At 27.7% G+C, this 15883-nt stretch overlaps 1 protein-coding gene across 1 annotated transcript in view; it reads left to right on the top strand.

The window, feature by feature from the left end:
- LOC100169358 (cationic amino acid transporter 2) overlaps positions 1 to 15883 on the top strand; it is a 100066-nt gene that overhangs the window by 60101 nt on the left and 24082 nt on the right. The window contains exon 6 of the mRNA XM_001944203.5: positions 9255 to 9426. Within this exon, the coding sequence (XP_001944238.2) occupies positions 9255 to 9426 (172 nt within the window). The remainder of the gene's footprint in view (positions 1 to 9254; positions 9427 to 15883) is intronic.

Below are 15883 nucleotides of genomic sequence, written 5' to 3'. Positions count from 1 at the left end.
ATATTGGCCGGTAGATCATTTTGTGCGAGTTTTTATATTTTCATTAGTTGATTAAAAAAGTATACCTAATACCTAATCAGTTTGTTTTTAAGATTTTGGTAACTATTTCAAAGGAACGGATTTGGGATATTTTTGGAAAATAATAGTAGAATAGGTATGTTAGCTTAAAATAATAATCATACGAGGTTAGAGACTGACGTTCAAATAGAGGAAAATTAATTTTTTTTTTAAATGTTTAGTTTTAAGATTTCAATACAAACTACTTAAACAAACCAACTATAGTGTATTGTAGACATTTTTATTTTTTTTTCAAATTTGACCTTCCAAAATAAGCTTATATTATTTTCTACTTGTCTTTATATCTCGGTCGGTTATTCAATTTAAATAGTTTTTACTGAGACGACTGATAAACGAAATGTATATGTCTTTTAGGCTTATCGATATGTCTCACGCACTGGATAAATTTGACGTATTAACCATACAAAAGTCGTACAATAACAGCTATGAGTTATAGGCCTCTCAATCACTTTGAAAGACAAGAAGGAGCTGTCAACGATAGTAAGAATTCAATTGTATAGTGGGATATTTAAGTGTAAACAACTAAAAATCCATAGGTATAGGTAGTACGTGTAATATATATATATATATACAGTCAAAAATAAAATAAATACTGTATGTATATCTATCGCGTCAATAGATTTTATTTGTTGTAAGCAAATATTTCGAATAAACACAAACAGTAGATATAATATTGGAATACAATATAATAGATATTACTTATAGTTGCCTAATCGAAATTCCATTCCAGTGAACATAAAGTATAATATTATATAAGTAATGTAGTTTACAAAAAGATATCATATATTTTGTAATCGATAATAAGTTTTCAAAAACGTATTATTTAAATTTCTCCTTAAATATCGTGATTATTGTTCATCGTTTTGATTGGTTTTTTATCATAATATTACAATCGTTGTCCAAACAAAAATATTAATCGTCCATCTGGCGTGACGTACGGTAACTTATGAGTTGTGACCTAATGAATAGCTGTTGGTTTTTGTTTAGGACACCACCGAACCAATTGCAAACACTCGAAAATATCGTACTGTTATAAATAAATAGAATGATAAAATAAAAAATGAATTTTCGCATTGCCCATAAATGAAGGCAGGCAGTGAATGCGAATGGCAATAAATCGTGTTGGTATATGGGCAGTAACCGGTCTAATAATACTGCCGAGAATGGTCACCTCGTTTTTACGACCACGTCTTCAGTCGGTTGATTACGACCTCCTTTTCTGTCCTTTTTTTATTGATCCCTCAGTAACTGCACTGCAATCTCGTCTATGTTAACAAAACCCATTTTAACGTCTTGAAATACCTTTGGTGCTCTTGTGCCGGGAACCATAAAACCGCGTATACATATAACTGCAACTCAAGTGTAACAGTGAGCAGATATCAAATTATATACATTTACCAATTAACTATTGGGCCAATTTGACTTTTGAGTGAGTTTTCACATAAGAATAAATAACATAGCGCCTAATTTAAATGAGTAAATAATATGTTATAATGGTTTACATTTTAAATTCTAAGCAGAGCGAGGAAGCTATTGGTTTTACAATGGTGTTTATTTTTATTTTTATTTTTTTTTCTATATCCTGTATACAAAATTTCTACCAGAAGGAATGCTTCAATTTCAACATATAGTTATCTTATAGCAAATTGGATCAAAATGGTACATTAAAAAGGTCATTTTTCGATTTTATCAATAGTTATTTAATGTCAGGGGAAAACCACCGAAAAATTACGAAAAAACGGTAAAAATGGGATTTTAATTTATAACGCTTTGTCTATCACTATAGAAACGAATAAAAAATTATAATATTAATTCAACTTACATGATATAACAAATAATAACAATATAAAATATCCAGACTGACAAACCATCTCCGCTCAGAATCGTTTTTCTTATACAATGATATTATATCATTGAATTCAAGTCTAATAAAATCCATTATACAATGACCCACTTGTAACTTACTGTACAACAGAGTGACATCCACTTACCTGTTTTTTAAAATTATATTTCACAGATATTGTAAAGTGTATAGGTTGTTAATATATAAATTATAAAATTAAATGTAATAAATTAGTTATAGGTAATCATAAGTAATATACGATTATAGGTAAACGCGTTTAACGCAATATCGTTAAAAAAGTTCGTGAAAGAGAAAATATAATTGTATGAAGAATAATACCTAGTACACTAAATATGTTATTATTATGTGAAATAGCGAAACAAGCTTTGACAATATAGTTTACATTACTATATAATACAAATTTAACAATAAAAACATGATACATATTTAAGTGTTTGCTTATGTTTGTAGTTTAAAATAAGCTATAATTTCACGTGCTTTTAAATTAATTTGACGCAATTATGGAGGATGATACATTTATTATTAAATAATATATATGAACATGAAAATTTGGGATAGGTACATTTATTTTTGTTGGAAGATTTAAAATCTAAAGATAATTTATTTTGACCGGAGAAATCAGAAGGACTTACGCAAACAACATATTTGATTTAACACGTCATAAAGTACTTTGTTTTGAACACCTTTGATATGAATTCATTAGACAATATAGGCAATCGCACAGACTATCAAATTTTCCAAAGGTTCTTTTTTAATTTATATCAATAAAATAAATAAATATATTTATTAGCAATATCAAAAAACATTCTAATGGAATTTGCTATGTAATATAGGCTTCGTTCAGAATCGGTTTCGTAGCAACGGTTTATCATTGGATTCAAATTTAAGTATTGAACACAGAAATTAGTACATTACAGTTACTTGCTCAATGATGAGGTACACTGGAAACCTACTATTGCCTTTTGTACCTATAGCAGAACGGTTTCCTACTTTAAAAAAAAATCGTTTCGTTAACTATTATAATAAGTTGACTTACATCAATTAGACTATGCTTGGTGTCTTATGCTCATATAATAATGGAATAATAAATTATTAAACTTTTGAAAATCATGATCTTTGCAACTGATTTATCATTCCATAAAATTTGGTCATGTAAAATACCTACTTCGGGTAGGTATTCCTTAGTTTGAAATCGTCATAGACTAGGATATAATATTTAAGATTATTTTAAATGGAAAAATAGTTAATTTGTAATTGTATCCTAATATATATATCTAATGTAGGTTAGAAAAAAAATTATAATTGGCAGGGGCGTGCTGGTGTGCAGGTTTATTGTCAGTAACTTAACAAAAATTATGTCGGAAATAAAAAAACATTAAGTTTCGACGAAATAATCCAAAATGGGGTATGATGTGGGGCCGGTTTTAGATTAATAGAGACTATTGAGGAATATTCTGAATGAAAATGAATACCAAGTGAGATGTAAAGACACATCGGGGTATTGCGGGATGTCGGACTCGTTGAAGATGAAACAAATTCGTTTAATTAAAACAGACATGATGATTTCCTTGAACCTTTACTCAAAACGGAAGTTACATTTGAAATACAAGTTTAAATTCAAAGAGAACATCTTGACTAAATACAATGATAAGAAATTTATTGTTAAGGGTTAATTTGTAGCTCTGTAATTGGATTTATATTTTGAACAGTGAAACAAAACGACATTCGAACGGCTTAATATAATACTCACCCGGTATTGTTCTAATACGTTATTCGTACGTAATTTACGTAATTTAATATTTTGGGAACAATATAATTGTATTGGCGTGTGGGTCGATTGGAATAACACATCGCACGAGAGTCGGGAAAAACTATATCGCTTACAAACGAAATAAGTAATAAGAATGAAAAACAATATCTCCTGAACACCCCTGATGTACAATTTCAAAAAAATATAATAATATAATATTATAGTTGTAATGTAAAGAAATATCATGTGTATAATAACATATTATTATATCGAATTCTTTGAGTTCAAACAGAGTCAAACAACGGTACCGATATCATTATGAATCTATATTTATTAGCTTGTCAGTAAAAAAAATAAATTCGTTGTACATTTCAAACATTTCGAAAAATAACGTTACCTATAGATTGTTCACAATAAATTATAGAAAATAAATTGATATAGTAAATTAAATATATTGCATAAGCAAAATGATAACATATCTCCTGTATAATATTATATTATTATATAACTGTAAATTTATTTCAGTAAATAATATTCTATTATAATAAATATGTATATAAGTTTACGTTTTACGTAAGAAAATAATTATTTAGGAATTTTTAAAGTTTAGAACATAATATATTATTTTAGGAAATGTAGAATCAGAGGTAAATCGAAATTGGATCATAGTTGCTAACTTTTAATATTTTATAAGTACCTACGCCTTTTTGAAGAATTTAACTTGTAAAAATATTGATCAAATTGATAGAAATAATTGTATAAAGAATTATATAAAGAAGTGTAAAAGAAAAGCAGAAAAATGACAAGTATGGATTGAGGTGTAAGTATAAGTAAGAATATTGTAAGCAAACTATATTAATGTATCATTAAAGTGACAACCCATCAGTATAGGTACCTTATACTAATGGACTTTTCTCAATGTTCGCTTTTCAAATCATGAAATTAAAAATTATTTTTTCTACAAGGTAAATTTATTGTTTATTTTGATTTAGTTACAACACAAAAAGGCTAGATAAATTGTAGTATACGAATAAGGGACTTGAGGATTTTTTTTATATACAAGTTTATGAAACGTGACGACTAAATAAATTAATGATATCTTGACCTTTATCTACCATATCGTTATAAATAATAGAAAGCTCAGAAAATTGCATATACATTTGTTTATAAATAAAAGATTTAAACAGCAGTCGTGTTTTTATTGTTTTTACTGCAAATTTTGGGAGATATTTATAATTTGAGAAAATTAATAATTTTATGTGGCTTTTTACATTAAATGCAAATTGGAAAAAGTATATTTTTAGAATTTAGAGAAGTAGGTACATAACAAGGAAACAAAAAATAAAAAATTTTCTGATAAAAAAATAAAATTATAACTATTGTTTTGTCTTTGAACAGAAAAAATTATATTTAAGTACAATTAACTTTTGACAAAATTCGAAAATGTTTGAGTATTTGGATAAGAAAAATATTTTCCACCGTAGTAATTGTCGATAATCTATAAATTGTCCATAGAAACAATAGATGGTGAATAATTATTTAAAACTATATTTTTAGAAAGCTAATAATAACCTATACATTACAAGTTCAAATATAAACTTTCATGTTTAAAAACACAGTGAACATGGAATGAGATTAGTATGAAGAATTTGAACTGAACTCATGTAACTCATGAATTCGTTTTTGATTTATTGTTTATGAGACAATTAATCTTAAAACAATATATTAATAGTTAAATGCGGTTCAACTTTAGATTTATGACGTACCTAAAAGCTTATTTTGACAAATATTGTACATTGTACACGAGAGCCGCTATTGCGATCGGACGAAGAGTATACATCATTCATGGACGATTTAAAAAGCATTTGTTTAAAAATCAATAATTTCCTATAACTGTCTACGCGTTTCGATCTCCGATAATTATGTAACGACTATATTTACGACTAATAAAAAAGTATAATATTCATTTATATGTATGTTTGAATGTGAAAGATTAGCTAACTGAATCTGAGGTCGAAGACAATTTACCTCTATATGTATAATTATATTTAGTGGCAGACGGCAGTATTATTGTTTAAATTAATTAATTGGAACAGAAAGTTAGATTCGGGTAAATTTAATAACAAAATATTATTATTTCATTAATCATTTTTTCCACAGATAACGTTATTAAGCTCAGACTAGTTTTGTTCAATTTCAATTAGAGATTATCTTCGATGATTATAGACACTCTATAGTTGTAATAATAATTAAACTGATGAGATACCTAGTGTATATTACGGAGTGCAAGGTCATTAACTTTCTTATAATAATGTCTCAGATTGATGTTATATATCTAACCGTATTAATTATTATCAATAGAATTAAATTAATTTTGAATGATTGTAGTATTCCGTTATAAGTTATAACAATATAACACGTCAGATTATAAGGAACGCAACTAGGTCACTTATTTTTATGCCCCTGCACCTTCTAGAGGAAACGAACGAAGAAAATTAAATTAAATGACAATAATTAACACTGGGTAGTGGATTTAAACACATTGCACGCTGTTATAATATAGATAAATTAAGTTTAAAAGTTTAATGTCAGGTTGTCAGACAATTTTATAATTTAACGTCTAGTTAAAATTTAATGGACCAATCGTAGTTACTGTTTGATGTTAAGGGCCTGTTAAATATTTGAGTATCTGTTAAACTCTAATGGACGTTTTGTCCAGTCCAGTATAAATATATAGAGGATGATAAAAGTAACTAAGACGTAAGGTTATCAGATAAAAGCGGCGTATCATAATATTATTTTTGTTCAACAATATAATAATTATACGGTATGTGTATGAAATATTATTATTAAATATTTGTTATGATTATTATTCTTACTACATAGGTACTTTTTTTACGAGTGTTATAGAAATAAAAAAACCCGATCATTCGGTAGGTAGTAATTAAAACAAAGTCACTCTGCTGTACAGTAGGTGACAAGTGGGTATTTGCAATGGATGGTGTAATATCATAGTATGCGAAAAACGATTCTGAGCGGAGACGGTTTGTAAGCCTAGGATATTTTGTATTATATTTATATTGTTATTATTAATACGGTAGCCGGTTTTGATCATTATTATATTTTTATATAATAATATACTTTAGACGTTTCAAGTACCTATGAATAATATTTTTTAAATACAACACAAAACTAATAATGGAATAACCTACTTACGATGAACCTTGTTTTAAATTTTAAATCCTTAGGTTTAAAAGTTGAACATTTTATAAAAGTTTAACGTTTTATACATTTTTAACTACAAAATCATTTTCAAATTTTAAATTTCATAAATTCTGTCAAAAGTTGAAATTTAAATGCTCATAAAAAAATTATGCTTATGTATTTTAAATATTTTTCAACTGCTATTGAAAAATATATCAGGAACTGTAAATGCTTATAAAATAAAATTGTGACTGGGAATTTTAAATTTTGACGTCCCCAATGAACCAACTAGATTCATTTAAACACCGGAAAAGCTACTGAAGTTGTAAATCAAAGCAATATTTCAACCAATTATTTTGTACACACAGACAAAAATACACTTATCATTGTAAAATCAATACATGCATCGATCTGCTCAGAATCTAAAATAAAATTATATATTTATATTTTATTTTTCTTTAACGAAATAACATTCAAATTTATTAAGCTTATATTTATTTAGCAAAGTTTGATTTGTTCACGGACGAATGATAATATTATAATATGAGAACACTAAACAAGCTTGCTAATAGTCTTAACTCGGCACATAACGATTGTAATACTAATAACCAGAGTTCCAAGACCTTAATGAAAGTAAAATACAACGAATTATGTGTATATGTTGTAAAAGAGCAATTTTTTTTGTATAAAATATTATACATTTTTATGAGAAAATACTTCAAAAAATGCAAAATATTTCAAAAATTATATTAATATATCATCTCTATTATTATTATTATTTATAAAAAATATATGCAATATAAATATTTGTATATTTTGTATTGTATGTTTTACGAAACGAATTTGTGTTAAATCATATTTTGAACATTCAGCTTCTAAGAAAAACTCAAAAGCATAAACTCCCGAGAAGTGCTAAAAATGATGAAAATATCTACACTTTTATTATTAAGATATACATTTTAATTTTTAATATAATATATTTCCATGTTTATTTTTAATTTTTCGATCTCAAACCAGCACTGAAACGATATCGATTTCACGGGATGATATTTAATTTTTTCGGAATATATACTCTCGGCCTAGAATCGTTAATAGAATTCAGTTATTCATCATTGAATCTGAAGAAAATCATACTAGTGACCTATATAATAATATGTAGTATGTACCCCGAAACTCCTGTATGCTCGATCACGCTTTCTTTTATATTTTTAAACTCTAAAATACCGAAACGTATGTTATACCTACTTGCCTGAACGTGGAATAATCTAAAAACAAATTGAATATCGAAGTAGAGGATCCAAAATTAACGGGTCAATATTAAATTGCCTAAGAAATTGACTAAATGCTTACTTCATACACGTTTTTCGAACGAAATATATGGAATCTCAACTAGTTAGTTATTATAGCTGTAGAAAATTATAATAATAATATATCATTATAGTTGAATCAAATTTAAATTATAAATAATATACCTAAAATTAAATAAGTACTTTCATAACAACGTATTAAGTGTTGTAAAATGTATATACAATTTTTTTTTTAGGATTTTATTAAATATAAAAATAATTCAAAAAGCAGAATTAGTTGGTCGTTGAATACACTATTATTATTATTATTATTATTATTATTATTAGAAAGTTTATATTTTTTAATATATAATTCATAAAAATTCCATTTCATAAAGTATATTTTTATTGCACAACAATATTAAAATATTAAATCTAAAATATACGGAATAAAACAAACACAAATTCATGAAACTTTAGTCTTATGACAGAGGTATTCCGGGAGTGAAGATGCGTATGATAAATAAAATTGACGAATTCGTATAATATGAGAGGCAATTCTCAAAGAATACAAAAAAACGTTAAAAAAAAAAAAATAAATAAAATAAAATATACAACATAAAATAGCTTACATAATAAGAGCTGCTAGCCATAAATGTATGGAGTACAAAGATTTTTTCACCCGTCCACACGATTTTCAAAATATAATAATAATAATGTGTACAATAATATGTAATAGTCATGAGACAAATAATGTTTCATTCAATATGAACGTCAAAATGTTGATGATTATTTGATGCTAATACACCGAATACAATTAAAAATTTATAAATTTTCAATACATTAATTATCAAGCACACATATTGCATATTATCTATACTATAAGAATATCGTATATAATTATGTGAATATTACGCATGATAAGGTTTCAATGACTGGAACCTAATCAAAATTATTATTTTTTTAGCAATACTGTCTGTATAGTTTATAAAACTTTTAAATATAATATATTATAATAATAAATATTGCCTCGTAGGTAATTTATTTAATGTTCATTTATTTTGTTATACAGGTATTTAAAGGGGCAGCAACTTGTTTTTACGCTTTTATTGGATTCGATATAATTGCTACTACCGGCGAAGAAGCTCATAACCCGAAAAAATCTATTCCACTTGCCATCATGGCTAGTTTGGTCATCATACTTGTAGCCTATGTTAGCTCTTCGATTATTCTCACACTTATAGGTAAGTAACTATTGATAGTTAGTCGTGAAAACTTCTTATAATATATTATAAACTCGTACAGCCATTTATAAATAAGTTTACGGCCATTTATAAATCTCACTCGAAGGTACGTCGAGTAAAATATCGAAATTAAAAAATAATTAAAATGATATTAAAAGCATAAGTTTATAAGCCACGTAATACAGTTTAGGATATCAATTAAACTAGGTAAGTTTTTATGGTATTTTAATAACAATATACACTTAAAAAATGAAAATTAAGCCATTATAGGTATTAACATTTTTTTTTTTGTTAAGTAGAGATTGGTTTTATAATTTATTGTTCGGAGCTGTATAACGGTATTAAAGCAGGTAACTTTATTTTAGTGAAAATTATTTAAAAACAAAGGTGAATTTAATGAAAATATATTTTCTCTATAGAGATAAATTTCAATGGTTTAAAATAATACAGTTCATTTTAGATTTCAACATAAATTTATCATAACTATAATGCGTTTGTATTTGTTTTTAATAATAAAAAAAAACATCATTTTATAAAAAAAAAACCCGTGTATAATAATAATAGGTACTTCTTTGAAACATTTAATAATTATTGAACTGTATGGGATTTCATATCGCTCGTCATTAAAAATTGATTAGTTTATTTTGTTATATTTTAAGTGTTATCCGTCTAAAACAGTCAAGTATCCAGGGTCTGGACCCCCCCCCCCCCCCCGAAATGTTTGTGTACCGGCACATAAAATCATTATTCTTATAATTTAGGTAAATTAAAATAAAATATATGTTATTCAAAAAATGTTATTGTGTTGTAGTACAAAAATAAACAACTATAGAACGGTCGAATATTATTATCTATGAGTAGAGATGTGGAATTTACCGGTAAATTTACTGGTAAAATTTACGTAAAATTCTGTAAATTGGTAAATTTAAACATATTTTACGAAGATCGTATATCTGAAAAAGTGGTTTGTTCTGAATTTTTATTATGTTGTGAAAAATGTGTAAATGTAGAAAAAAACACACTGAAATGATGGATGTTTTGGATGCATGTGATGCAAAGTTTTACCAAACATATATTTTTTATTGAAAATCTTGGCAACACTATCAGTTTCTACAACAGCAGTTGAACGCTCATTTTCAATACTAAAACGCTTAAAAACATTGCTTCGTAACAAAACTGGAAATTAGCGTTTGACGGGACTTGCACTTCTGTCAGTACATTGGGAATAGTGTCTATCTCTACAAACATAGTTTTGGATGTAATGGCTCAAAAAAACAGAAAATTAATATTATAGACCTCACTACATCAGTTGAAAATTTAAAAAAAAAAGGTTTTATATAACAATTAAGCATACTAATTGTACAAACATTTATTTCGAACCCCCCCCCCCCTAAAAAAAAAAAAAAAATAATAAAATAAAATCCTGGCTACGTGCCTGGTCTAAAACACCTATCAACTATTTATTACATTTAAATATTTTTCATTGTTTAAAATTGTCAATAAATTACGCATTTTTATCGAATAAAATATAGGTACCTAATAAAAAAAACTTTTTAAAAACTACACCTTTTTAATGGCGATTAAAATCCTCACTGTAGTAATAAATAAATTAGTGCACACATGTGCCGTATAAATATATACCAGTGATCGCCGCTTATTGGACTCACGGTTTATTGACTCATTCGCCTATTAGACTCAAAACGGCTGGTCTTGATTCGCACATATACTAACACACAGCAAAAAATTCGTCTATTCGACTCACATACTGGTTTATAGGGTCATTTGAAAATTAGATAAATAAAGAGAATGTAGCTGGTGATAGCGACGAAAAGGAACCTGATGAGAAACCACCATCAACTAAACAAATGCCAGAAGCGCTTCAAATTTTACGTAGAGGGATTCAGCAAAGAGGCGATTTTGACGTATTCGAGAAACATAAATCTTATGAGGATGAAGTTGGCCGAAGAAGGGAAAATCCAACCAACATTAGATGGATTTTTATCAAAAAATTAATTTATTTTATTAATTTTATTTTATTTTTAATTGCGTATAGCTAGATTTTTATTTTTATACATACCTTGAATCTTAATACATATTTTTAAGTTTTTTTTAAATTTAAGCATTTTTAAAATTTTTTTGAGTCATTCGCCTTATTGACTCATTCGGTTAATCGACTCAAATTGTCGAGTCCCAAAGTGAGTTCAATAAGCGGTGACTACTGTATTATGAAAAAAAAAAATGATTACCTAACAGAAGTCCGTATACCGGCGGATATCATAATATGTACCATTATCAGTTACCTTGTGCACTCAACGGTATTTAGATACCATTCCCCAGACAATTTTGTACAAGCATATTATTGCCTGTGTTGTATTTAAATTTATTTTCAATTTGTTTTCTATACCTACATTAATAATATAACCATAATATTATATAAGGTAAATAACAAATAAACATGAATATCCTAAGTATTTTTTGTATTTTTTAAAAAACGTAATATTTGAGGAAATAATTCGACGTACGATCTACAACGAATTAAGTTTCAACGAAATGTTAATGCCTCATTCTAGATTTTACCACTACGATACCTATATTTAGAAAAACAAAAAAATGCTAAATAATCCTTTTTATCCCGTTGGTTTTTGTCTCCCGATTATTAGGATTTACAGTAAAAATAGTAAAATCCACATTTATGATACAATCTAAACAGACATTTGTAAAAATTCCCACATTTTTAGACTGAATATGCTTACACAACTTGGGATAATATTTTGTTTTCTTCAGTGTTTGTTGTAGCGTTAGATTTCTGATACGTGTATTAATTCAATATCCAACCAAGGTCTTCCAGAGAAAATAACGAACGAGTAAAATGCGACTATTCAGGAGAATATAAAATAATATATACTTACCTCTCTCCGTTCCCTTTATTTAAGCTAAACGATTTAAATATTTATAATTTGTTATTACAAACAACAATCCCGTTTTCATTCAATTATAATATTATGTAAGACTATTGTTAAGGACCGTTTTAAAATCAAAAAACATTGGTTTTTTTTTATGAAAAGAAATAATAGCATTTCAAACAATTTAATGCATAATACAATTTATTATTCGTAACTTCATGACATTTTGTATATTAAGATAATTAAAAACAAATATGATCTATTATGCCAAATATGATAACTTTTGATCACTGTATAATATATATAATTTATACATTCTAATTATTGCGAGCACACATAATAAAAAATATATGAATATAAAAAATATGCACTTTGCAAACTCCGAAGCTTTCGACGGCTGTTGTTGTTTTTGTTTTAGTTTTGTGTAATTTATACATTTTTTATCTGTATATAATATATTAACGTAATAATATTTCCGTCTCTGAAGCATTTATAGTATTATTTATTTACTTGTATACGAGCGAAAATACCGCAGCTTTATTATGATACAAGTTGATTTTCTTTAAAACTATTCAGAACTATTTTAGCTTTTCTCTAACTTATTTCACGACTTGCCGGAAATTACTCACCCAAGGGTTCTTAACCAAAAATAATAATCATTCGAAGGAAATGCCTCTATGCCTCTATAATTTATAAAACTCGGAATGTATAATCACGCATAACCATACGAACAAAACCAATTTTCGAGTCTATAATCTTATTGAAGAGAATATAATAATATCAAATGTGGTCATTGTTTTCAACCGTGTACCCTGTTTGTAAATATAAATATAATATAATATCAGGCTTCACGATCAAAAACGTAAACGCATTCGATAATGTTATTATTATACTACCTAGGTTTTGTTTAAGAAATAGGTACCCATTATATTTTTTATGTTAATAGACGATTGCTATTGGTGGACACGGAATTTATTACAACCTAAATAATATAATATAATATGTATATTGTTCAACGTTTTGCTCCTACAAATGGGCGGTCGGCTATACGACAAATCACGCCACCATAGAATAGTTGGATATACAATACAATTATAAAACAATGAATCAATAATAAATATGCCTTAATGAATAGAAATATATAATATACCTATTATATTGTGAGCAATTATACAAGAATATTATTATGTCGCTGGTGAATAACGTCTCTTCGGGACAGCGTAACGGTGCCATATTATATTTTAATATTTTATTTCACTATTTTAACGATTTAAAAATATAAATGGCTTTATTGGTATTATTTTATATACCTATTTACTGTATTTAGAAATTAGAAGGTATATTTGTAGTAACTACTAACTTGTAGTAAGTACTAAGTACTAAGTATATCAATGTGATTATAAATATGATTACTAAATAATATTATTTTAATTTAATTTATGCATGGTCGCATGGAACCATTCTTCTCAGTTATCACTTATCGGCATAGGATCAATATGGGTGTATAGGGTGCTCAGCCTAAAGAGAAATCCGAAGCCCCTCTTGAGGAGTAAGAGCCCAAATAATATGTTTAAGTCAATGCATTACGCAACTAAAACTTATTTTTGCATTTCTTTTTCCTGTAATGTGGTCGTGCTTTACTGCAATTTTTTTGAAAGAATATTTCAAAAGGCATCATATTATATTATTTTAGCTAATGTAACAATTCCTATATTTCTTTCCGATATAGGTACCTACCTAATTTTTATTAACTTTTGAAAATCGATTTTGCTTTTTAGTCGTCAATCGATAAACAAGAAATTAAATAAATTAAAAAATATTGCAAAAACTTTGTCATCGGCCGGGGATTGAACCACGGATGTTTATTACTTGTTAATTGAAAGCGACTAGTTCCACGTATTAAATAGCCATTTTTTAAAAAACATACTGGACAAGAAATGTGAAAAAGTGATGTGGGCCATTAATTTAACTCTCCGGTGGCACTTACACCTCCTAGTGCAGTTGGTTTCAGAGGGTTTAGCTTTCGGAGAGCTTATTTAGTATCCACACATCTTTTGATCGACGACGCCATCGGACGTATAAGTGTTTAAGTTATTTTCTCTAGTATTTAAATACACATATTGTTTGTTCTCGTGGCAACGAATTGAAAAAAATGATTAAATGTGATACGTGTCTACTCGAGATCATACAGTAAACTCTCGATTGTCCCATAAAGCTATATATCAGAGAGGGGGGGGCTAAGTACCCACAGCCCCTCCCCCATGTGCTAAGCGTATATCCTAGAAAAAATTACGAATACATCACTAGCGCCGTATATAACCGGCAGACACCCTTGTAATATAGATAAGATAAGACCGACGATATATTATACGATCCGTAAGCAAGATTGACGCAAACACGTCGTCAATATATCGGACATGGAGATCAGTTGCTACGGTACGGGGGGGCTTATTTTTACTCGAATCAGCGATGACGTAAAAATACCGTACCGTAAGGTGGGACAGTGCTCCAGTGCTAGCCGACAATAATTGAAAGTACCTAATCACGAGGCATGAAACGAACCGCGTGATTTCGGACCTTACGGACAACTACACGATGACGTCAGACACGACCTTCGATTTTATTCGGAAGTCGGCGTAATGCTGAACATCAATGATAGGCACACCGGCGCAGAACAATATGTTAGTAACGGACGAAAACAAAGAAGTGCGCCCGAGATTGCCCGACGGAACAATTAATTTTCGCGTGTAAAGTAATAAAACTATAAAAATGTTTTTTAACGGGTTTGAGAATTATTATTTAGAGAGCTATATTATAAGCCTCTCTCAACTATATAATATCTGTTTACGAGTTTCATTCAAAATCTGTTGAGATCGTAGTAGGTAAACCGTTTTAACGTGATATACAGTGCCGGATCTAAGAGGCCGAGGTGCAAATACCAATTGGAGGCCCCTTAAAAAAAAAATTTGCTTGACATAACACATGTCTATTTATTTTATACGTGTTGATATATTAAATTATGAAATACACATTACACTCACTATTTTCTTACCTATACGGCTACATCTCTTAGATATGAAGTATTAATGTATGCTAGTAAAACATAAATCGAGTCATACGAAATCATTAATAATTAATATAATAATGAGTAATGACTGTATTCTCAACATTGTGCTAAAATTGAAGGAAACAAATATAAAAAGTTTGAAATAGATCAAAAATAAAAATCAACAATATTATAAATAGTTTTTAATACTTAAATACATTTATTTCAAAAAGTTTTTTTTTCTTGATTTGATATTAGCAAAGTTATTAATTATTTGTGCTATATTTATTTCATTTGTTCTTTCTCTTTCTATGTTTAATACTGCAATATTACTTAGTCTATTTTGACTCATTGAGTTTCTCAAATAGTTTTTTATTATTTTTAATTTAGAAAAAGAACGTTCTGCTTCTGCAACAGAATAGGTATGGTTATAAATATTACACATGCGTTTAAAATATCTGAAAATACAATGGATAAATTATTTTCAACAATATAAATGGCCAAGCTC

Source organism: Acyrthosiphon pisum, chromosome A2 (assembly GCF_005508785.2).
Source record: "Acyrthosiphon pisum isolate AL4f chromosome A2, pea_aphid_22Mar2018_4r6ur, whole genome shotgun sequence".
Lineage (NCBI taxonomy): Eukaryota > Metazoa > Arthropoda > Insecta > Hemiptera > Aphididae > Acyrthosiphon > Acyrthosiphon pisum.
Note: the sequence above shows the minus strand (reverse complement) of the source record. Positions and strands in the feature narration are given on the sequence as shown.